The sequence below is a fragment of the Parasteatoda tepidariorum genome, chromosome 1 (assembly GCF_982258835.1).
Source record: "Parasteatoda tepidariorum strain Cologne lab strain chromosome 1, Ptep-v5.0, whole genome shotgun sequence".
Classification (NCBI taxonomy): Eukaryota; Metazoa; Arthropoda; class Arachnida; order Araneae; family Theridiidae; genus Parasteatoda; species Parasteatoda tepidariorum.
Genome location: NC_141755.1, coordinates 17,794,468 through 17,821,148, shown reverse-complemented (window position 1 = coordinate 17,821,148; position 26,681 = coordinate 17,794,468). Strand labels below are relative to the sequence as shown.

General features: G+C 29.6%; 2 protein-coding genes across 2 annotated transcripts; both read left to right on the top strand.

Annotated features, from left to right (window-relative positions):
* The first annotated feature begins 5,654 nt into the window (after positions 1-5,654).
* Positions 5,655-15,005, top strand: LOC107450395 (uncharacterized). The gene is made up of 3 exons (XM_071180146.2): positions 5,655-5,753; positions 9,802-9,925; positions 11,668-15,005. The coding sequence occupies exon 3, from the start codon at positions 11,678-11,680 to the stop codon at positions 13,859-13,861; it is 2,184 nt and encodes a 727-aa protein (XP_071036247.2). The 5' UTR covers positions 5,655-5,753; positions 9,802-9,925; positions 11,668-11,677; the 3' UTR covers positions 13,862-15,005.
* A 4,133-nt stretch (positions 15,006-19,138) lies between these two features.
* On the top strand, positions 19,139-25,596 carry LOC107450393 (uncharacterized). Its single transcript, XM_016066177.4, has 2 exons — positions 19,139-19,270; positions 23,095-25,596. The coding sequence occupies exon 2, from the start codon at positions 23,109-23,111 to the stop codon at positions 25,302-25,304; it is 2,196 nt and encodes a 731-aa protein (XP_015921663.3). The 5' UTR covers positions 19,139-19,270; positions 23,095-23,108; the 3' UTR covers positions 25,305-25,596.
* Positions 25,597-26,681: the final 1,085 nt, after the last annotated feature.

Below are 26,681 nucleotides of genomic sequence, written 5' to 3'. Positions count from 1 at the left end.
TATGGGAAATAAAACTGAACCACACAAGGTTTTGAAGACAAAATAGCCCGAGTGCAAAAGTACTTAATTGCAAATTTTTAACACTCATGCCAACTCACTGGAAATGAGAAAAATGAATATCTAGAATTATATTTTTTGAGTTTTGCTTAATTTATAAATACAATACAAACACTCTTACTATATTTAACGTAAACAATTGATTTCATTTTATAACGATGAAATTAATTTCTTCTTCTTTTTTTACTTTATTTTTGATAAAGATTCCATAAATAAATATTCAGTGCAGTCTTTAAGGAACAGCCAATAAACTTACACATGCAAGATTTTCCATAATTACTTATTTAGATACATATTTTTATAAAACTACAATTGTTAAATATCACAAATATTAAAACGACAACATTAAATGTTATCATTACGGGACGAATCACTATAGAGATCAGTATAGATAAAAATCCTTACAAAGCTGCATCCTTACAATCCTTACAAAGTAGGTGAAACTGAAAAGCATTTACCTTTCATTTATCTGCCTTCATAAATTAAAAATACTCAAAACAAATTTTTCTTTTTTCCTAAATCCTTTTTTGTAGGATTTTCGATTCGGCCTTAAATCAAAACATTTGACGAAACCAGAAAGCTTTGAACCAATTACATTTATGAGTCAGATTGAAATTTACATTATTTATATTAAAACTAGTAAGAATATAAAACGGGCACGTAAGAATCTTATTGATTTATTCACAGATATGTTAACCCTAAAAAATTTAACCACACTTAACAACATAAGCAAAAAAAAACTAAAAATGTGTTTAATTTTACATTTTTCAGAATATGTGATATATGGGTCCTTCTTTTTTGTTCTTTTTTTTTAATGATTATTTCTTTTTAGAAGAATTAAAACTGTCCATTTACACATTTTAAAAGTATTAAACAGTAAAAAAAATTAAAAGAATAAATAAAAGATAACAAAAATAACGCTATTTCGATTTAAATTTCCATTTTTGGTATTTAAACACATACGTGTAATTATAATTCTATTTTGAATTTTTTCAGCATATATGCTTGCAATTTTAATTTGAGGACAGACGAGATGAGCGAGCGAGATCTGAAAAGAACTGCGCAAGCTGTTCCAAGGTTGGCGAGCGATGGGAAACTGGAGACATTGCTCTCGAATTCAAATAGGAGAACATAATTTGAGTTATTTAAAGTTAATTTTAGCTCTGATGCGATGAAAGTCGGAATATAAGTTGATTATGGATGGTGTTGAAGGGAAATATAATTATTGACTATGTTAACCTTCATCTATGAAAAGGTACCTCAAGACGGTTTCAAGTTCTGTTCTGTTCTGTTAGGTGGTTCGGGTTGCCTGAGGCCGGAACGGCCCTTTACCCCTTCATCGTGTGATAAAGTCGATGAGGTAGTTCCTTAAGGTGGTAAGTAGTATGATGTTTCTAAGTCGAGAAAAGATGATGGCTTGACTGAGTTGTCGGCGTCATGGAGTAACGGTTTCAAGTTAACATGTCTTACATACTAGTGATTTGTTATTTAATATTTGTAGTGGTAGTTACGCCACAATGTTTCCTACACTAGGGTGCACTGCAAGTTCTTTACTGCCTATACTTCCGGGTAACTGTTTCCAGTTTATTTTGAAGCCATTTTGGCTCACAGCGTGATCATTGTATTTTTAAACTCTATTGAGTAGTATTTCTTGTATACGTGTATTTGTTACCTGATTTATTATTTGTGTTTAAAAAAATCGTTTTAAGAATTGCCATTTACAGACCTGACATTTCAAGACGTAAGAATTCATGATTTGAAGAAAAGAATCGTTATAAAACACTTCTTACCTTCTTGTTAGCAATATACCAACTTCGAAATTTAAACCTAAAGGATAATTTGTAAAATGAACTTAATCACGTTTAATTTGAATGAATTTAATCTCGCTGCTCGAACAATATGCTAAAACCCTAACGGATGATTGTGCACGGCTTGCAACAATAAAAACTGTTATAAACAAGTAAAAAGAAGCCAAATAGGGACGGCCAAAAAAGCGAGTTCTTTCTAAATCTAGCAACCGTGTCACCGTTTTTTTTTAACAATACATCTATAAATAACTAAAGGGCCAGAATAGCCTGGTCGGTAGGGCGCTCGGCCCATGTCCGTGAGTTCGTGGGTTCGAACCCCTCCTGCCGAAGACTCCACGTGTAGTAAAGGGACTGATGCACGTTAAATCTGTCCAGTCGCAGAACTCCTCCATGTTCATATAACAAATCAAAACCTCTGGGGGTACTGGATTGGAGATCGATTGTTCTCTGATTCAGGTCAAAATTACGATCTGTGGATGAATGAATGGGTCCGCCCTATAACCGGGTGTGACGCATGTTGTGGCAGAAGTCGAATTCTTGGCCATAGATGGCGCCACTTGAAAACAAGAACAATCGCACCCCTCTGCCTAAAACAGGCATACGTCAACAACAACAAATAACTAAAAATAATTTTCACTTCAAACTCACCCGAATTACTTAATATTATTAATATCTAATGAAATGCAACATATTTGAGCTTAATAATTATGTAATTTATTTCTTATATTGAAAACAATATCTGTTTGAAAATATCGCCAGAATAAGTTGTAGTAAGCAGTTGTATACTTTCTAACCGGAAGTAGAGTAGGTCAAGAGCTCGAGATTGTTATTGTTTACTTTTATTTTGAAAGCACTATCCATATACTGATCTCTAGTACCTAAAAATTTACTGAAAAACTTAACGAGGATAAACTACTAATGAAATCTATTAGTAAATGCAGTAAAACGTTTTACTTGTATATAGAGTAACACAAACAAGAAATGCTTGGAAACGAAGTCTTATGTAAAATCGTTGCACCATCAGATATCGGCCAGAAATATTTTGAATAGAAATTTTGTAACTAGCTCTAAATTTTGTTTCTAACTACTTTGCAAGAAAAAATATTCCAATTTGTTGTTTAAAGTGTTAAGTTAAAAAAATGAAGAAAAAAATAGTAAAAATTTGTTTTGTTTTCCCAGTCGGAAAAAAATAGTAAAAAGCAAAAAATTTATGTAAAAACTAGAAAAAAAAGTTCCCCAGGGTAATCATTTTATAAAATGTGCCCTTAGACTGTATGTTTTTGGCATAATTGTTCTCAAAAATGACAGTTAGAACTCTAGTACATTCTCATAAAAAGATCTTTTTTTTTTGTTACGCCGTTATTAATACATTAGAAATTAATTTCAGACACTTTCCCCACGAAGCCTACACTGTTTGATCAGAAATAATTTTTTAAATAATTTGACGCCCCGATTCTCTATAATAAATAAATGCCCTGATTCTCTATAAAATATTATCAAACTCTTTTTTCATCAGCCCACAACTAACAGACCATAAATTTATGAAATTATAAAGCAATTATTTTGAAATTGCGAAACGATGAGCCTAAGTTATTTCGGTATTAATGTTTTTAGAGAGGAAAAAAAATAAATAAAATAATACGGTTCTTATATAAAAACCAAAGCAGTTCAAATTGCTTTTAAATTTTAACTATCGAATTGTTGCAATGCAAAAATAGTTAGCAAAAATAATAGAGCTTAGTTGTTTCCAAAAAATGTAATAATTACTTTTTTGAAAATGAATGGAACTGGTTTTCAAACCGAAGTCGTAGGTCAAATACTCGAAAAAATATATTTAATTTAATTTAATTTAATTTAATTTAATTTAATTTAATTTAATTTAATTTAATTTAATTTAATTTAATTTAATTTAATTTAATTTAATTTATTTTAATTTAATTTGTATATTTTTTTTAATTATTTGACAATTATTCATTTATTTAATTATTTGAGAATTTTAAATACCGTAGGTATTAACATCAGTGACCAAAATGATATCGAATCACCTTGATCACATCATTCTTCTCATATTTATGAGTAAAACAACCCTTCGCTTACCTGAAACAACTACATAAGAAATCACGATGCGATAGTTTCAGATCAAAGCTTAACCCCCCCCCTCCCCGTCAGGGGGCATCCGGAGAATACTGTAGACCAGGGGTCGCCAAACTTTTTTGATCATCGACCCCTATATAATTTCTCGAAATCTCCATTGACCCCCCATAAAAGTAATTTTCTGTTAATTAAAATAAATCTCTATTAGATACGTGCTTGTACATTTATTTCATGATTTTAAACATTTATTAAAGTAATGGTACATAGTGTAACAATAGTTTTATGAAAAATATATTAATGTTGAAATTTAAGTACCTTAATATTTATTAAATAATAAGTAATTTTGAATAAGTAGAAATAATAAGTAAAGTAACTAAAGATTTATTGCTGCTTAATCAATGTGATGGGTGTGCCTGGCGTTTTTTTAAAAGGTTCGCAATATTGGGCTCAAAATTGGTCAATTTTAATTTTCGTCAAAATTGGTCAATTTTGTAATTTTAATAAAAAAAAAATACAAAGAGTGCTATAGTTTTGTGGCGGGGGCTGTACTAATCCATATTATTATTGCTCACCTTCTTTTTTTACATGCATTGATATTTAAAATTGATATCTAAACTAAACGAATGGTTTTATCGAAACAATAACTAATTATCCAAAACTATAAAAGTTTTAATAATGACACTGCAAATATTCAACACTGTTCACAGTTTGCAGAGATAGCTGAAACTGCGTATGATATTTGCGTTTGTAACGTCAATGCTCGTCACACGTGACATTTGGACAAGCGCACATATGCATATGACTTATAAACTGTGCTGAGTTCGTTACACTGCGCGCTGGTACGTAAATACTTGTTTCACCCGAATAAATATACGTTTATAAATTTATGTTTTATAAAGAAACTGATAAGTCAATTATAAAAAAATTCACAAATTTTACATACTCAATTAGGTATGCGTGATTTGTGTATTAAGAACTGTTTTTTCTTCGATCTCCTATCAACCCTTCCTATTCGGATAGACCACATTCGTCCCCCTGGCTCAGATCGACCCCCGCTATTGTTAAATAGACCCCTGGGGGTCTATAGAGACCACTTTGGCGACCTCTGCTGTAGACTCTTAATTGCACGCACGTGACCTCTCAGTAAAAAAAAGAGGATTAAAAAAGGTAGGCTTGTTGGCGATCCATGGCAACACCAGAAGGCCTCAAGGAATTTTCTGAAATCTTAAAATTAACGATAGTAGTTACTCAGAAAATAGAATTTAGGAGTTCGAGTGTTCAAACCTAATAGGCGAGGTATCAAAAAAAGAAAAATTAAAAAAAGTTAAAAGAGGTAAAAAAGACATTTAAAAAAAATAAGTTTAATAAGGAAGGTAATAAAAAATAAGCGATTGTTTCAGATAACAAGTGATAAATATTTTACTCATCTATATTAAAGTAACCAAGGCTAAAATTTTGCGATTCAGAAAACGCATTGATAAATGCTTGCTTTGTTGAAACTTATTTTTAAAAAAGAGCATTCCGTAATGGACAATAGAATGTATAAAGTTCTAAAGTTCTATGCGTAAATAAGTTTTAGAAATACCTGATAAATAATATTGTTATCAATACTAAATAAATTGTGTCATATAGTTTGTTACTATTTGCAACATTCATATTTTAATATTTATAGTAATGAGATAAGAATGGGTATATATTATAGCATATTTTTCTCAGTTGAAGCAACATGTTTCCTAAATCATGAGTGCGAATTTGTTTTAAACGCTTGTGAATCTTGCCTGACTCTTTTGAAAAGTAAGTTTTCTGACTTCTTCTTGTTAGGGTATTTTTTTCAGCTTTTTTGATTTTTTTTTTTTTTTTTTTTTTTGCCTACAATTCTTAAAGCAACTTCCCACAAGATAACAATAAGATTAAAAGAAATAGTGAAGTTAATTATTTTTTTAATAAAGCAAATAAAAATTATGTGAATAAATTCAACACTGTTGATGTTTGTCTGAATGGATTTATATTCTCAGAGAAATCATGTTGCAATTTTTATATGAATTTATTTAGAACACTTTCTAACTGATATGGTTTAAACAAAAAATTTTAAAACAGCATTATACAATATGTATAGGATTGCCAATTGCTCAGAATAAGTTTTGAGCATTTAATTGTTTTTAATTGGAGAACAGCTTTTGAACAGGGGCATTTGCTGTATTTTGCTTCAGGCACATTTGCTGTATTTCGCTTCAGGCACATTTGCTGAATTTTGCTTAGACACATTTGCTGAATTTTGCTTCAGGCACATTTGCTGAATTTTGCTTAGACACGTTTGCTGAATTTTGCTTCGGGCACATTTGCTGTATTTTGCTTCAGGCACATTTGCTGTATTTCGCTTCAGGCACATTTGCTGAATTTTGCTTAGACACGTTTGCTGAATTTTGCTTCAGGCATATTTGCTGTATTTTGCTTCAGGCACATTTGCTGTATTCTGTTTCAGGCACATTTGCTGAATTTTGCTTCAGGCACATTTTTTTTCAGGCATTCAGTAGAAAAATCGATTATATCCATAAAATATATATCTAGTCCGTGCATGGACCATCGACCTGCACTGTACTTGGATTGACCGTAAAAATTTCGGAGGTCTACAAAATGACCTTTATGAAACGTCAAAAAATTATTTTTATTGCCTTAAAAAGTTAATTTTATCCAATTCTTTTAAATGTCTGCGTAAATAAAAGAAAAATGGTGTAAAAATAGCTTTAATAACGGGTAGTCCGCTCTAAACTGTTTTGACGGTGCCGTTCGGAAACAAAGTGAAAAGTTTAAACAATTTTCATCATAACAGAACAGTAGAAATACTTTTTCTTTCTTGTTTGGTTATAAATGAGTAATTTAGTGTGGAATTCAAATGTTTTGAAAGCAAACTTTTCATTTTAATACAAGCTATTTGCCAACGTATCAGCTACAATATTTTTGTCATTTTTACATCAAAAAAATTTTTTTTTATAAAATATACATTTAGAAATTGAGAATTTGATTGGAAATTTTAAAATACAACAATCAAACCGCATTCAGTAGGAACGATCCCTAAGTGCAAAAATCGTGAATTGCATCTTATTATTTCTTAAAATGTTAACCTTTTTATTATATTAATTTTATGAAAGGAATACTTGAATTATTGATAAAATAATTATTAAATAAAAAATAATGACGTCACTTTAAAATTGCGAATTGAATTAATCGAAAAATTAACTGTCAAATGATAAGCAACCGTTAACCATTCAACATTAAACTTCCCAAAAGTTAACAAAAGCTGAGAGTGGGCTGCAAAAGCTCCGTGGTATGGAAACAGACTGCATTTCTATTAAAAAAAGTTTTAAAAAAGTGTAGAACGTATAAAAAAAAACTTCAGCTTGTGACATTGAGTAAAGGGCTTTGAATCATTTAAAGATACTTTCAGCAATTATCTATCAATGAACACACTATCTTCTAAAATTTACACATCTCTGATTTATCATCATTCAGTAGTAAAATTGTAGGTAACGATATGATAATAGAAAATTACGCAATTGTGACAAAAGAACAAATCACTCTCCATCGGTAAAGTCAACGAACAAGCATAACAAAGAGAAAATAAGTAGGCATTGAGAAAGCTGGTTATAGATTAACTTGCGCAAAGGCGATAAATGATTGCATTGTTTTGAAGTGTTACACAAAATGTAAATGAAATACTACCACTACACTGTAAAAAATTCCGGATTAAATGACGGTAAAAAGTACCAGCACTGAGAGTGCCGGTACTTGTTACCATAACAATTATTTTTACCGGAACATGTTACGATATAAAACATCTGATATACCGTATTATGATAAGTCATAATTTTTTATAATAATAATTACCGTAAAATGACTGTCGCACTCTAGTTAAATAAATATTGCCGTAAAAAACACGATATTATATTTTACGGTCAAAATGTGTTTTACGGAGGATGCACTCAAAGTGCCGATATTTCATACTGTAATTTGATCCAGAATATTTTACAGTATATAGTAATTCAGATATTGTGAGACATTGAAACCAATTTTCGCATTCCAACGAGGCGAACCAGGTTCGAATCCCAGCGATGGCTGATCAATTCGAGTTCCGCACCCAGCTCGTACCGACCACTGCGCTGACGTTAAAATATTCTCAGTGGTAGACGGATTATGGATTAGAGTCCCCTTGACGTCAGGCTAACCATGGGAGGTAATCGTAGTTTTTTTCACCATGTAATGCAAATACAGGTTAGTTTCATCAAAAAGTTCTCCACGAAGGCAAATTTCTCCCTATATTTGACCCAGCAGTTTCCTTGTCTTTTGAATTGGGTTCAAAATTACAAGACTACGGAGTAACCCAAAATTGTGTTGACTGTTCAACGACTTATAATGCTCGATCGATTGTATCTTAGACCAAATTACTCTAGATATTTTGAAAACTATTGAAATAACTTTTTCATAATTAACTCTTTCGATGATAATAAAATTATGTCTAACAGAATTGTTATTTTTTGACTTACTCAGTGCAATAATAAAAACGTTTTTTTTCAAATTGTATGATAATTTGGATTTCCGAGGTATCGTATAAAGGAAAAATTAATGCATACAAAATGTAAAAATATGCTTTTTAAAGCTCATTGCATTGTGGGCATTTCAGAAAGCTGAAGAATTCGATGATAAATGTAATTAAGCGATTATTATGCCGTCCAAAATTCTGGTATGTAACTTTTTTATTTGAGACAAAGTTTCTCAACAGTAATTGGTAAAGTCGAAATTTATTTTATGAAATATATTCATTATGTTTTTAGTCATGGATTAAGCTAAGCTTCAATAAAGAAACTATATTCTAAATTTGTGTTAAGAAATTGAATACTCTCTTTTGTTCTCATCTATTAAATCATTAAACCTAGAAAATCAATCAAGGAAATTGAATAAAAAAATTTCTGGCTTAATGTAATATAGCAATTTTTTTAATGGCTAAGTGAAAAATATTAAATTGCTTATAACTAACCGAATGTTTTTTATTTATTTTATTTTATTTATTTATTCATCAACTTATTTATTTATTTGGAAAATTATTTTAACTTATAACTGAAACCATCAATGCTCTATTAAGGCACACAATTTTGTAAACTGCCTATTTTTCTTAATGCAATAAAGAAATTTTGATTCATTAGGAAACTCCCCTTACAAAATAATTTATGATTAGACATTAATTGCATAATATTTCTAACTCTGTCTCATGTATTTAGTCAAAAGTGCTAAAATTAAATATACTTCGACCCATTTTTAACCATATTGAAGAAATTCACATATTCGCACTTTTTTTTCTATTTCCTTTTCAAAAGGATAAATTTTAAATTTATCTGAAAGGATACGCACCAAACTTTTTCTAAAAAAACATTTTTTGAAATTAGTACTTTGGAAGGACTTACAAAAACCCATCTGAAATGAAAGAATACGTAAAAAGTACGATTCTCCTAATTTCAATCGTATTTTGTTTGAAAATAGGATTTTCCTGACTCAAATCCTAAATTCAATCGTCTTTTCACGCTTAGCTTCCTAGTCTTGTGGGTTGGATACGAGACTACAGATTTGAACACTGGTAGTCATAAACTAAGAACTGGGTCGACCGTTCAGCACCAGTTTTATAAAACAACGTATTGACCCGTAGTTTGTTAAAAATCTCTCAACTTACAAATATTTTTTTTTTCATTTTGAGTAAATATGTAGCTATTTTTTTTAAATATTTTTAATTTGATAATAATATTTATTTTGAAATATGTCTAACTAAGTAAACATTTTTGGTATATTTGTTTAGGTAAACTTCTTTAAATGATTAGAACTTGCACCTTCATGAACAGAAAAGTTTAGAATAACAACCGTTGTTGAAAGGAAAGAATTAAGGAAATCAAGCACATTGAAAATATAACTGGGCTTATTAGGTACGTTATAAGTTTAGATATATTATAATATTTCTCTAATAAGTTTATAAGTTTGGATACATTATATATAAGTTTTGATATATTATAAGTTTAGATATAAATAATATCTTCTGATTTTAAAATTCAGAAAGCTACCATATTGTACAATATTTTTATGAGAACCTCATCAATAAAATTTAATAATTCATTTTAATAACGTACATTTAATTAATTATTTTTAATTTCCATAGTTCATATAGACGGTTTATATTTTTATTTTCATTTTAGTTCAGGCGAGTTAAATGCATAAAGAGAAATTCATGTCAAAATTAAAATTTCAAAACATATTATGCATGCAATAATATTCTAATATATTGCTGCAATTTTATTAAAATATATGTGGGGCTATATATAATAATATTACCCCATAAATTCTTTGAATTTTTATCAATTTAAGACTTGAAAATCCTAAACTAAAAAATTATAAAATTTTACTTTAATATAGTTAAAATAGTGTGCCTAAGTTATTAAAGTAGCAGTTTTTGGATAATGTTCTTTGTTTTCTTTGGTTAAGACGTAGACTTAAAACCGTGGTCATATTCTTGAAATTTTAACTTAGGTTCTCTAGTTTAAATTACTGATCATACTAAAGCTGCAGTAATAATAAATTTTAATTAAGGTTAAAATGATTTTTTTCCAAATCTACTCCGTCGTACGCATTTGTTTCTGCATTTTTATACCATCGTACTAAACTGGAACATTTTAAAACATTAAAAACAGTTTAATTGTCAGAGAAAACTGAGAAGAGGATAAAAGCGATTAATAGAAGCATCACTGAACTTTATCAGATGATCCTGGTGGCAGAAAGCCTAGAGCACAACAGAGGGCGCTGCAGATAATTACAGCATCTAAAAAAAATTTCTCATCTAAGTTTAATTATTATTTTTAAAAAAACAAACAACCAAACGATGAGAAATTGCTAAGACTTGCTTTTAAAGTATTTCTAAACATGTTTTTAATAGAAATTAAAAAGCAGCATTGAGAACCGCAACGAACAAAGAGTAAAAAAAAATTTATACATTCTGTTACTTTATTATAGATTTAAATGTATACGTTTTTTTTTTTTAGTAATAAGGCATTAAATTCAACTTGAATTTAAGCAACTTATAGTTTTTATGATCAAACTCCTGGATCAAGCAAGGGAGAAATTTGTCTTCGTGGTGGGTTTTTTGTTGGAACTAACCCACATTTGCGTTGCATGGAGAGGAAGACCACGAGAACCTCCCAAGGTTAGCCTGACGACAAAGGCATTCTAACTCATGACCCGACTACCACTGAGGATATTTCATGCCAGCACTGTGGTTGATGCAAGCCGGATGCGGATTCGTATCCACCGGCCATCGCTGTTATTCGAACCAAGTTCACTTTACTGGAAAGCGAATGATCTATCCCCTGAGCCGAGGCATTGGCGCTGAAAATTACTTATTAAAAGACTTGATTACAAAACATCCTTCATTACAAAATTTATTGCTTTTTAAAGCAAATTCAACAAAAACCTGTTTCTAATATTCGCCAGGATTTGTGCAACTTTTTGATTTTATTTTATGTATAGAATTAAAATTTATGTACAGGATTTACAAAAATTAATGGATTGTAACAACAAAAAATGTGATTCAGATACATAACGAAAAAAAACTATTTATTAATATTAGTGCAAAAGGTGTAAAAAAAAGCAAAACTAATGATAGTTTTTACCATTACAGATAAATTAAGATGACATCAAGCAAGAGACTACAAGCTCCTTGGCTACTAAAACCTGTCTGGTACGACTTTCCCATGAGTAAAGGCCTTGGCCATCATCGAATACCAGTTGGAATCATATTGGCAGCCAACAATAAAATGGAAATCGCTCTGGAGAGTAGGAGTCTTACCCAGGTGAGAGTACGACTCCTAAATGATGACCGAAAGACTGAAGGCAATTTTACAGTTAAAAGTTCCCTGCCTGGCCGAGCATCAACATTTAAACTAGACTCTGTGAGTGTTCCATTCGTCGATTGTGAGTACCTTGAAAAACCTCCAACAGACAATCGCGATATCAGAATAAGCTATCCAGCTGGTTCGAAAACTCTTCCCATCTATCATTTCGATGATAAGGAGGAAGATTTCTTTGCACTCTGGGATTCCCAAGATGCAGAATTTGCTTACGTAGAATCAGATTATTTCGGTCTTCTTATACCGAAAATAGACAAAGAAGCTACGAGAAAGTTAGCTAATGGCAAGCGTCTCAACGATTTAATTATTTTCTACGACAACATCTTTACCACTTACAGTCAATTCATAGGGTTGTCGTTCGAAGAAACTGGGACCGATCAGAACGTAAGAAACAGGTTTTTTATTAAAGCAGACAAAAATGGATTTGGGTTGGCGTATTACGATCTACCGTATACGGCTATGAACTCCGCATCAGTCACAGACTTTTGGTTGGATGTCAGTCCAGGGAATTGGGGAGCTTTGCATGAAATTGGTCACGGACATGAGTTGAGACAACTAGGTGATGAAACGTTGACTGTTAATGAAGTATGGAACAATATTCTATGCTTCTTTTATCAAACTATTAAGTTTGGTAAAGACATTAGAACTAAAGGTACTAAACAACGAGAGATGAACATTGCGGCAATACTGAAAATAGGAATAGAAGTCAAAAGTTGGGATGTAATCCAAAAATTATCATTTTTAACCCACATGTTTTTGAAAGCTGGTCAGAAATCTTTTTCACGCTTCAATCAACTGACTCGCGAAGAATTTGATGGCCGTCCTTATTATGCCAGTGGAACATTATTATTAGAAAAACTGATGCACTTCTTTGCAATTGAGTTTGCTGTTGATGTTTATCCATTTATGAAACTGGCAAAAGCAGCAATACAAGAAGGACAGCTATATGAACATTACTATGTTTTATCCAGTGTAGCCTATCCTCTGAACTACATCATAAGTGATGTCAAAGAAATGCTTGATGTTTATAACAACCTGGGTTTACATCACTTAACTAGTTTGGTTACTCCAACAGATTTGAAATCCACACAAATGAAAAATGATTTCACTATTGACATAGATAACCAAATACTTGGTGAAATAACAGGTGATATGTTGAAATTGATGGACGGATCTCGAACAGTAGCTCAGCAAAAAATCCAGAGTCAAATTATTACTTTTCAGGATGTACCTATAGGAGTATACAAGATTTTTATCGAGCCAAATGCTAAGAATATGAAACTTTCCTTTGATGATTTTTATGCAATAGTACATGCAAATTATTCGAATAAGTTATTTCTTACAGGAAAACTAATGAAAGATCCCTCTCTTTCACTTGACAAGATCAAATTTCTTGGACTAGCTGATAATTACTTTGCCAACCTGACAGCCAATCCTTTTAAAGAAATTCTGACCTTCAGATTTTTTTCGAGCAATCCTCATAGTTATTTTGAAAATAAGAAGTACGTTAGCATAAACGTGAAAAATCAGAGAAACGAAGTTCTTTTCAGCAAAAGTTTAGATGGCAATAGCTCTAATACTGGAGTGTTCGATATACCTATGAAAGGAGAACTACAAGTTGAAATATTCCACGAAGAAACTAAGATTCGCCTAAAAACAGACGATCCCATGATGGATGTAATTATAGATCGTACAGCTAAGACAAACTACTTCACTGTAAATGAACTAGGCTTTCAAAACAAGAATAGGAATGCTCCAAAGGATTTGTTAGAGAAGAATTTCTTAAGGAAGATTGAATTCAAAGCAAATAAAATTCGGAATAAGATTTCCCTGTTTGTAAAACCTCATTGTCAGCCAAAATATAATTTACTCTTAGCTGTTGAGGCTTTCGAACGTCTGTTCAGAAATAACAGCGTCGATAAAAGTCTCAGAGATAAATACAAAGATTGTTTGCCATCCCCTTAGACATCCAAAACAAACGACCTGATTAGAAAATACGATCAATTATTAAATAGAATCTACAAATTTCAAATTAAAAAGAGTAGTTTTCATTTGAAACTCTAAACTGTTTTGTCAGTGAAATGGCGACTCACTAAACAACAGGAGAATTAATGACAGCAACAATTTTAATCTTGGAACTGAGTTATATTATTTGCAATTTATTTAAGTATTTCTCATTAAATGCCTAATTACTATTGATAAAACGTTGATCATGATATTGCTTATTCATTATTTTAAATTATAAAATAACTATTCTAAATAATATCTTATTTTCATATAATCGATTTATAAAGTTTCTTACATTGATCTAAAGTTTCAATTTATTACTTTTTATAAAAACATTACAGTTCTATATATTAGACCCTGATTAGTGAGACCCTGATTTGATATGTATTCTTATAATCTCTTTATAATACTATTTTTTATTATTTTAAATTTCATTTATTATTTATCCTAAAAGAAAATTTGATAGTTACTGCGCATTAACTAATTTTAACGTTTTTCTTCCATCTATATACAATTTATATTTTAAAAATCTGATATTACTTTGCTCCTTATAATAACTGTACAAAATATTCATGAGTTGATTTGTTATAGTTTTTTATATTTTCTTGTATTACAATATTTATTTTTGAAAAAAATTTCACTCTTTTATATAAAATCAAATGTTACTCATTAGTGTAGAGATTTTATCTATTTTATCTATACATATTTTTTATAATCTACCTATATTCGAATTTTATTAATCCAAAAATTAAATTTTTCATTTTTAAAAATGATGCGAATTTTTACTAAGTAACATAATGATGTGATATATTTTCGTTGTACATGTATAATGCAATTTATATACCCTATAAAAAGTTATTTTAACAATTGTTATAAAAATAAAATATTGCGAGTCTATTTTTATAATCTTTTTACTATATAATCTTGTACTCAACTGATATAAATTGATCACTTGTAAAAATTGGAAATTGCAATTGTATTGCTATATAATTTTGTGTAACAATTTCAAAATCTATTTGTATCAACAATTTGTATTTTTTCAGATATTCAATTTCCAATTTGGAATGTTTTAAAATCAATAAAAAACATTATAATGCTAAAATACGTTGTATATTTAATGCTTCTTTAATCCACTCAGACATATAATAAAATGGAATATTGCTGAGCAAAAGTTTTGGTTTGAAAAGAAAATGTTTAATAAATTTTTAAATAACCGTATATACCGGTGTATAAGTTGACTTTTCAAGCCCCAAAATTTTACGAAAGCCAGGGGGGTCAACTTATGCATCGGTAATAAAGTCGGACATTAGTTGATTGCGCTTTATCGATGCATTATGAAAATTAGATAGATACAAATGACTCTGTATGTACCCCTTTCAAAAATTATTTTTAATGTGTTATATGCAGTTAGTTTTGCTTTACAATACAAGAATTTAGGAACAATACTTTAAATTAAGAAGCATAAAATTAGCCGATATATTCAAGAGTATTTCAAAAACTATAACACAATGGATACTTTTAAAACCAACCATAAAGCTACTAGATTTAAAGATTTCTGAATATCATCTGTGTGGGACTCAATAACATTAACACTTTGACACAGTTAGGACACCAGTGTCCCTTTTAATTATTTTTTTTTTGACGTTCGAATTGCAAGCAAAAATATATTACGGTATATTTTCGATATAAAAAACAGTCTTATAGTTATTAAAAAATCTGTGAGATTATCGGAGTGATGTTCTGACAATGCACTAATGTACTAAAATGTAAAATCTTAAAAAAGTAGTTCGAGAAATTATTTTTTTCATTCATATATCATATTCAAAATTTTATCAATAACTGATTTTGTAAATTTATACGCCTAGCCCTTTATACGGCTCCCTGTTATATAAAGCGTTTTTAAAGTTATATATTTCAACAAAAAATAAACTAAGAATGCTTATATTTTTAAAAAAAGTTGAAGTTTGGAGATTCAGATGGCAGATTTAAAATCAACGATACGGAAATTACTAAGTTTTGTCAAAAAATCTATTGCGGCAGAAAACTAAAAAATAATTGTTCCCCAGGGTAATTATTTTATAAAATGTACCCTGAGATTGTATGTTTGAGGCATAATTGTTCTCAAAAATGACAGTTGGAACTCGAGTAAATTCTTATAAAAAGATCTTTTTTTCTGTTATGCAAATTTTCAGTTACAAATAATACTTTAGAAATTTATTTCAGAAACATTCACAGCGAAGCGTACACTGTTAATAATTTTTTTCTGAACTCATTTTTAGAATGGTAAAAAAGAACGTGTCAAATTGGAGCTGAGATTCTTCCGAAAACGGGAGCCTAAAGTCTAGGTTTTTTTTCGAATGAGAACTTTACGTAATAAGCTACGTGTTAGTAATCAATTCCACGAATTTGCACAACAAGACATAAGTACTTTCAACCAGACTTTCTTTAAAAGGACTTTAACCATACACCTTTAACCTTTTTACCATACAGTACGGTAATTTTGATACAGTACGCAATATTTCATTGTAAATTTTACCAAAATCGTAAACAAAACCATTCGGAAAAAAGTACCGTGCTTTTTGATGTTCCCATAAAGCCATAAACACTGTTCATTTTACCATATTCAGGTGGTTTTGACCACTCGTTTTTCTCAGTATTTACTTTATAAAAGACAATAATACCATAAATAGCAGTAGTAACTCGAGTTTGTTCGGCAAAAACCTGGCTAAATTTTTTTAACAGGAGAAGTTCTTAAGAGTTAATAAGATAATTTTTTACGAGAATCCAATTTGTTTTGGAAATAACATTTTCTGAGAAAACAAACAAATACAAATAGAATTTTAAATATTACTGAGTTCTCTGTTAATTTTTTTCCTGTAGTATAATCAAATGCATAAAACATGCCTATTTAAAAGATGCTCAGTGAATCCAAGTTTTTTAATCTTTTTAATTTTTTTGTAAAAGTTAAAACTCTTATAAATATCAGAATACAATTATATCACTAAAAATATTACAATATAGAACCATGCGAGCAGTTAATTGAGCTTTGCAGTCAAGTTCAAAAGATATGATTATACAAAAAAAAAAAATGAAAATTTGTTTTGTTTTGTTTTCCCTGTCGGAAAAAAACTAGAAAAAGGCAAATTTGATGTTCGGAAAATTCTTTAATTTTAATTTAAAATAATAATAAATTTCTTTAATTTTTCCAGTTTAATTTTTCGTGATTTGTTTCATTTTTAATACTCTAACATATTTTATTCACTTTCTTTCACATGACTTTTAATATCACTTTCCTTTTTGGGTGTCATTATGAATTTAAAATAACCGGCATGGAACGAAAGCATAAGAGATGCTTTTCTTTTTATGCCATAACTTAAAATGTATTAATGAAAATACGCATTGCATTTTCAAAGGATACGCTGTAAAAAATAACGGATCAAATTAAGTATGAAGTACCAGCAATTTGGATATAACTCCGTAAAATCCATTTTTGCTGCAGAATATTATACCATAATTTTTACAGTAATATTTATTTAATGAAAATAGCTCAAATATTTTACAGTAATTATTACTATAATATAATTATAACAAATTAAAAAATAACTCCAACTCTGTATTTTTTAGCTCATCGATAATTATTCCTTTATAATTGAGAAATAACACTTTTTAAAGAATAATATGCGACTTTTATACCAGTTACTGTTTTATAACGGTCAATCGCGAATCTTACATCAAAATTGCTCAAAATATTAACACGAAAAAGAACCATAATTTAGAAAGAAAAAAAAAGATCAAAGCACTTTAATTTATTTAATAGTTTAATAGTAACTCTAATCCTGTATTGTTTGAGATAATCAAGAACTATTCTTTGATAATTGAGAAATATCTCTTTTTTAAAAATTATATCCTTCCTTTATTCTATTTTTTTATTCTATAACCAGTGTTGAACAGCTGACCCAATTCTGAGTTCTCGACTACCAGTGCTCAACTCTGTAATTTGAAATTTTGAACTTAATCCAGAAGACAAGGGAACTCCTGGATCAAGTATTCGGTGAAATTTGCCTTCATGAAGGACTTTTTGATGGAACCAACACGCATTTGCGTTACATAGAGGGGAAGACCACAAAAAAACCACAGTTAGCCTAACAGCAAAGAGACTCTAACCTATGTTCCGTCTACCACTGGGAATATTTTATGTCAGCACTGTGGTCAGTGCGAGTTGGGAGCGGAATTTGTGTTAAGCAGCAATCGCTGGGATTCGATCCCGGGTTACCTCATTGGGAGGCGAATGCTCTATCCTCTTAGCCACCACGGATCTTTTATACTAGTAAGTTTGTTACAATTATGTACGTTATTTTGCTTAGATTTTGTCTCTAAGTCAGCGTGAGTCATTCTATCAATAAAAATGGCGCAAAATATCAATATGATGAAGAACACAATTAGGTGAGAAATAAAAAGCATTTGCGAATCTTTTTTGAATCTAATATAAGGTACTCCGTTACATTTTTGAGGGTCAAGATCTGCTAAAATTGAGAATTATTTATTGATTTTAAAAATTTTAATCAAGGGGAAAATAAATTTTTTTTCAATGTCCAAAAGTTTTTTTTTTTTTTTTAATATTTGAGTAGTTTGTCATTTTTGAAGTCCTAAAATAATTTGTTTCAGCAAGGAAGTATATGCTGTTTCAAATTAGAACTTTGCTTTGAATTAAAAACACTCAAACTGTATGTTTTTCCTCCATTGAGGAAAGGGTTTTTCTCAAAACTCTTTCTTGAAGTCTTCTATAACATTTTACAAGCATTTCGATTTCCTGCTTTTTCTACTAAATTTCTGATTTAATTAAACTTTCTTGCTTCTGGTTGCTTTTTCGGACGTTTATTTTTAATTAAAAAATCATTATTTTGTTTTGTTTTTCAGGAAGAAAAGAAATGCACGAAATAATAAATGGAAAGTAACCTTGATCGCATAAATTTTCTGATCTTTATGATTCAGCCGCATGAGAAGTTTCTAACGAGGTTGATTTTGATAACATATTCCTAAAAAAATGCTTTTCTCACTGATAATATAAAAAAGATATCAAAGGTGTATAGCATAAGTGTTCGCAGTATTCAATATTAAGGACGAAAACATTAAATAAGAGCCCGAAATAGAATGCGGAAAATTCTACTTCGCATGAAACAATGTGAAAAATGAAAAACATGAATTTATTATCAGGATTTAAATTTGAAATGATTAAATTACGCAAATTGATACTATTTGCTTTTGTTTTTAAGTTTGTATCCACCTGATAAGATGGTTATATATATTGTAACAAGATTGTTTTTTCTAATCTATTGTGCTCCAAATTACATTTGATCATTCATTTAAGTAAGTTTTCCTTTTTAATTTCCTTCTAGACTGAAAAACGAACAGCAAAAAAAATTACGGTCATCACTGTCGCCGGCTGTCATACTTATTCGGTGCTTTGCGGTGATCATTCGGTTGTCAAACTTATTCGGTGCTTGCAATGTAAAATCCATATTTCACTTAAATTTTGAAATTCGGATGGCATACGGAAAACGTATATCTACGGTTATGATATAACACGGTATAGTACAGTAACGACTACACTATAAAAGAATTATGGTGTAAAGCACCGGCATTTTGTACGCATCATCCACAAAATCTATTTTATCGTAAAATCCCTTTTTACCATAGATTCCTTTTTTTCGTAAATATTATACCGTAATTTTTTTACAGTGATGTTTATTTTATTAGAAAGATTCAGTGATTTTAGAGTAATTATTTCTGTAAAAATTATAGTTTATCAGGAATTTTGTTGAGTAGCATGTACCGGTAAAGATGGATTTAGCGGTAAAAAGTACGTGTACCTTGACAGCGGTACTTTTTACCATAAATTGATCCAAATTTTTTACAGTTCACAAAATAATAACTACGTATAAACAAACGTATATAACGTATAACAGCTTAATCGTTTAACTTAAACTTAATTTTTTTATCCATTCTTTTTAAAATTCTTGTAAAAAGTTTCTTTCTTTTAATTCTTTTGAAAATTCATTTTAGGTGTTTTTGAGATAATTGTTTTAACTTTTGCTTTCTTTAAACAATTATTGTATGCATTTTCAAACTAGGGAATGGATTTACCTACTGGAGAGAGTCATACCTCGACTTTATAAATGAGCCACTAAGGCTTACTACTTTTGTTATTTTATAATTTCTTTATTGATTGCACAAAAAAATATTTGGATAAATATTACGGTTCAAAAAAACTCACAATAGTGAATACCTTAAAATAAAAATAAAAAAATATTGCCAAAATATCATAATACGAGTAATTTAAGGTTTTAATAATAATAATAATATAACATAATAAGAGAACATCACAAAAATCAGGTATATTTTGGTTTTATTTCCAGAATAATGGGAAATTTTATAAAAAAAATTTTTCTCCTTGTGATATGTGATACGGCTAATTGCCGAAATATTCAATTGATAGAGTTAATGTCTTTGCATTGCTATGATTCTTCAACTATTAAGCTATTGATGATTATACGATATATATATATATATATATATATATATATATATATATATATATATATATATATATATATATATATATATATATATATATATATATATATATATATATATATCGTGCAGTAAAAATGCCAGAAAAATCTTCTTTTAAAATATAAATTTTTCAACAACGGACAATGAATGTGTCAATAATTTGTTATTAGTGAGATGCTCTCTTTACAGTTCGTGAAGGAAAAAAAGCGTGACTATTTTTTTTTTGTTGATCTAATGCTCGGATTTTCATGTACTAAGACACGAACTTACGGAGCGAAAACACAGTAAAATTTTCAAAAAATGAAAAAACATTATCAATGTAGTTTATTTTCTTAATATTTTTGCCTCAAAATATTAAATCGATTTTCGTAAAAATATAAAACTTACAGCATATTATACCGACTGCGGTAAGCGACACAAGGCGCGCTGCGACATGCATGATGATGCGAACTCTCAGTTGATTAATGAATTTGCTCCTCACTTAGTAAAATTTTAGTAAAATACTATTATTTTATGTATTTTATTGAAATTAATAATTTGTTTAAATTCTGTAAGAATGAAGGTATTTAATGAAGGTTGCAAAGGGTTATTGTCAATTATGGAGCAATTAGAAATAAATGTAGGCTCAACAGCTAAAGTATATAGGAGAGTGGGGTGAATTGTAACAGGGTACGATTGTAACAGAGCAAAAATTTCGAGTGTCGGGTACTAGATTTGGTTCCTAGGTGGCGCACAAGGTGTATTTAATAAATCTACGTGTACACCCCTGCTGGCAACCATTTTTATGTACTTTTGAAAGAGTTGCATCACAAAAGATATTTTCACACTACGTAAGTACTTTTTTTGGTATTAGAATATTATATTGCAACAAAGTAATTTTGTTTAAACAAATAAAAATTATTAACCGAATATGTAAGTGGACACCTTAATTATCATTTCAAAAAAAAAAGATTAGTTTTGTTAATTAACTTGGATTGTTTTTAACAAATGAAGCTGAAATGGCGTCTTGGGGACGATTGTAACAATAAGTAAAGGGACGATTGTAACAGCTGAAAATAAATAATCTTATGTTTACAAACCATTACTTAACTCTTTAAGAACCACTATAGTTTCCTATATCATTTATATTATGTTGCATGTGCATTATTTTATTCGTCACCTTTCACAGCATGAATTAAAATTTTTAACCCCTTAAAGTTACAAGTTTAACCCTTTAGGTCTCTGCTCATTATTATTTTTACTCCTAAAATATCACTACTATTTTGATCAATAAAGAAATATATCACCACTATGATAATATGTATAATTAACTATGTTTTAGTTGAATTTATGAACTGTTACAATTGACCCCGTAAGTGGGGACAATTGTAACAAGTGCATGACCGTCAAAAATTGTTAATAACTAATATAATAGCATTTAAAATAAGGTATTTATTTATTTTTTCAAGTAGGGGATAATCTACTTTACTCTTCTGTCAATTAATACTAATAATATATTGGAATTTTTGTTAGTTAAAAATAGTTAAGTAAAAAATGTTGCAATTGACCCCACTCTCCCCTACTCAAAATGGAAATGACCACAAAATTTCGTCTGTTACTCTATAAACATATGTCGCGTTAAAAGATGGTAAATTGTTGAATTTTGTGACAAAATCATCTGAAAGTTAGAAAGCCCGTCTCCAGCATATAAATGGTTAGACGAGAAAAAAAAATAGAAAAATCAGTTGATGGTTTGTTCTCCTAAATCTCCAAATCTTCAAAGCCTTTATGCTTTTGAATCTTAAATTAATTATCATGAACATTTTTCATGAGATTTTTTATATTTTTAATTTAATTGAGATTTATATTGAATGCAGTAAGATATTTAAAATAGAAAAAATATTTTCAGACGCATTTCAGTGAATGAAATACAATTATTCTAGGAAGGAAAAGTTTAGAATAAGTGTTTAGAATTCGAATAACATAACAGAATAAGAATAACATAATAAATTACGAATAACATAATAGAATGAGAAGAGCGTTATAGAATAAGAAGAACAGTGTAGAATAATAAACAAAAGATAATCTAGGAAAATGAAACAGACAGAAAAGTGTCTAAGAGGATAATGCAGCCAAATACGCTTACAGAGAGCATGCATAAATTGGCATGTACTTCTATCAGTACTGCATTGTGAATTATAAATATCCAAAGAAATATTTATAATTCAAAATTGTCAAGATTTGTAAAAACTTTCAAAACATTTATTAGTTTTGCGAATAACAGTAGTTTTAAAAATGTTTGTTTTCATGTACAGTACATTGTCTTATGCTTTAACATATAACTAATTATTAAGCACGACATAAATTATTAAGGCAACCTAAAAAATGAATTATTATAGATGACTATAGTGTTGCCAATTTAGATAAAGAAATGCTCAAGTTTTTAATGCCGCAGAAGAGAAATAAATAAATAAATTTTTTAACATTTTTAATCACTAAATAAGACACTTGTATGCAATAAATTAGGCAATGTATGCATTAAATTAAATCGCAAATGAAACGCAATTTTTTTTTTTAAAAAATTGCTTCTAACTTGTTTAAAAAAACAGCTTTGTTGAGACAATTTTATCTTCTTACAGGTCGATTGGTCAAAATGACTACAAGAAAGAAATTGCAGGTTCCATGGCTACCAGCGCCTGCCTGGCTTAAGTTTCCTCTGACTAAGGGCCTGAATCATCACAGGATACCAGTTGGAATCATATTAGCAGGCAGCAGTAAAATGGAATGTGTTCTCGAGAGCAAAAGTCTCGCCCAAGTGCGAATCCGTCTCCTCAACGATGACAAAAAAACAGAAGGCACTTTTACTGTTAAGAGTTCCCAGCAAGGTCGGGCAGCAACATTCAGTGTGGGGTCTGTGAGTGTTCCATTCATAGACAGTGAGTACCTTAATAAAGACCCAGAAGATAATCGCGATATAACCATAAACTATCCAACTGGTTCGAAAGCTCTTCCCATCTATCGCTTTGGCGACAAAGAGGAGGATTTCTTTAAACTCTGGGACTCTCAAAACGCAGAATTTGCTTACATTGAATCGGATTACATTGGTCTCCTTATACCAAAAGTAGACAAAGAGTTTGCAAGGAAGTTACCCGGCGGCCAGCACCTCGATGATGTCATACTTTTCTACGACAAGCTTTTCACTATTTATAGCGAGTTAATTGGTATGTCATTTGAAGAAACTGGACTTAATAAAAATGTAAGAAACAGGTTTTTCCTCAAAGCTGACAAAAGCGGAGCCGGTGGAGCATATTACTCTGATTGGTGTACTGCTGTTTCATACGGAACGGTAAAAGGATTCTGGTTGGACATAAAACCAACAAACTGGGGAGCATTGCATGAAATTGGTCATGGTCATGAACTGAAGAATATAAATGATGAAACGTTATCCGTTGGTGAAGTATGGAACAATGTTCTAGCTTTTTTTTATCAGAAAATTATGCTAGGTAAGGATTTGCAAGCGAAAGGTTCAAAAATGAAGTCACTGAGCATTAACGACGTACTTAAAAGTGGTAATCCTGTCAAAAGCTGGCGTGAATTCCACAAATGTTCCTTTTTAACACATATGTTTTTTAAAGCTGGGCAGAAATCCTTCGCTCGTTTTAATCAACGAACGCGGGAAGAATATGCTGGTCGCCCTTATTATGCCAGTGGAGCATTATTTGTAGAAAAACTGATGCACTTTTTTGCTATTGACTTCGCCATTGACGTGTATCCATTCATGAGACTAGCGAAAGCAGCAGTTCGCAAAGAGCAACTGGAGGAGCATTACTACGTTTTATCGAGTGTGGCTTATCCTCTGAACTACCTTATGAGTGATGCCAAAGAAATAAATAACCTCAAAAATAAACTGAGTCTGGAATTTGAAACAAGTTTAGTAACTCCGTCAGATTTGAGTTCAACTAACCTAAAAAATGATTTCACAGTAAAAATCGATAATCAAATATTCGAAGATGTATCAGGTGATATGCTTAAACTTACGGACGGATCTCGAGTTGTAGCTGAACAAAAAATTCTTAGTCAAACCATAATTCTGAAAGATTTACCTATAGGCGTATACAAGGTTTTTGTCGAACCGAACGCCAAAAACTCAAAACTAATCTATGACGACTTTTATGCCATAGTACATGCCGACAAATCCGGCGAGTTAACTTTGTCTGCCAAAATTAAGAAGGTACCCTCACTCTTACCGGATAAAATCAGGCTTCTTGGCCTGGGGGATAAATTTTTTGCATCTCTTTCTGTGGAACCTTTTAAAAATTTAGTTCAGTTCAATTCCAGTTCAGGTAGCCCTCACAGTTATTTTAAGAATAAAAAGTATGCCAGTGTAACAATAAAAAACCAAGAAAACGAAGAGATTTTCAGTAAAAGTATTGATGGCAACAGCCCCGCTCTTGGATTATTCGACATACCAATGGAAGGAGAGTTACAAGTTGAAATATTCCACGCCGAACCGAAAAATCGTCTGAAAATGGAAAATCCAACGATGAGCGAAATTATAGATCGTCAGAATACAACCAACTATTTCATTGTAAATGAGAAAGGCTTGCAGAAGAAAAATACATCGAAAGAATTGTTAGAAAAGAATTTCTTATCGAAAATAGAATCTTCCGCAAATAAGATCAAGAGGAAGATTTCATTGTATGACAGGCCTTTTTGTCTTCCTAAGTATAACTTGCTTCTGGCAGTAGAAGCTTTCGAACGCTTATTTAGAGAAAACGGCGTTGATAAAGGTCTCAGGGAACAATATAAAGATTGCTTGCCACCGCCTGTAGATCCCAAAAAACAATGAACCTTAAATTAATAACATAATAAAATTCTTTAAAAATATAGTTAAAAATATCAATGCTCTTTTTTTCTTGAAAATTAAGCATAGATGGAAACCTCTTGCAGAGCCTTACAAATTCTGATAATCTTTCATTTTAAATTAATTTGATTTTTATTAATTGAATTTTATTGTAATTTTCAGTTGATGCATAAAAAATTTTTAATTGACCATTTTTTCAAGTCGCTTGCTAAAAGGAGAAAAAATATTATAATTTATAAGATCATTTTCCTATGATACGTTATTCCTAAAAAAAAAATTTTTTTTCTTTAAAAATTCAAGTACTTATTTGTTACAACTATAAAAAATTGTTGGATATTTTTTTTATATTTGTCATATTTCTATGCCTTAAATGCTATACAATTTGTGTTCTTTTAAAAATTTGATATAGTTTTAGCCATAATTTGCTTTTAAAATTAGTAGATATTTATCCCGTAAATTGTCACATTTTGAAAAACCGTTATCTTTCTGAATTTTATTATGAGAAGAAATTTGAGTTTTTTTAAAAAAAACTTCAAGTGTACTGCTGTCATAATAATATAAATTACTAGCTTTTTATGTACTGATTAGTCCAATGATGTGTTACTTTTCATATATTCTTTAAAAAAAATAATATTATTTTAAAAATTATTTTATTCCCTATAGCAATGTGAAATTACCAAATACATTTTGTACTCTTTCAAAAAATTTTAATCTCACTATAATACAATTATATGTATTAATTATTTTATAAATTCAACATTTCATATATATATATAAATAAACAACACAATATGTATTTTTTAAATTTCAATTTAATTTTTGTTATAATAATAGTAAATACTAAATATTTATGCAAGGATTAGTGATATTTTCAATTTCCATGCAATACAGTTTGTATGTAAAATATTCACTTGATTATTTATCAAAATGCTATGAGTATATTTGATAAAATGATATGCTAATTTTATATATTTTATCTAATCTATATTCCATACATACATCCAATTACATATTATATTTATCTATATTATGATATAAATCATTGTGAAACTACTATATAATAATTTCGTCTTATTATTAAAAAATTAAAATCTAATTTTTGGAAGAATTTCCAAGTTTTTGTGACCTATTTGAAACAAAATTAGTATTTTAATTTATTCAACTTAAAATACTAAAATATTGTGAAATGATCTAATTTATTTTGAATCTAGAATTTATTTATGACAGAGATTTAGTAATAATAAGAAACTACCAAAAATTATACAATGATCTCGTTATGTATTTATAAAAAAATTGTATTCTTCAGAAAAAAATATTTATAATTTGTAATGTTGGAAAATACAATAAATATATAAAATTGTT

Bases quoted from the DNA above. Each gene is read 5' to 3' on its own strand.
- LOC107450395 (XM_071180146.2), top strand. From the start codon at position 11,678: ATGACATCAAGCAAGAGACTACAAGCTCCTTGGCTACTAAAACCTGTC.
- LOC107450393 (XM_016066177.4), top strand. From the start codon at position 23,109: ATGACTACAAGAAAGAAATTGCAGGTTCCATGGCTACCAGCGCCTGCC.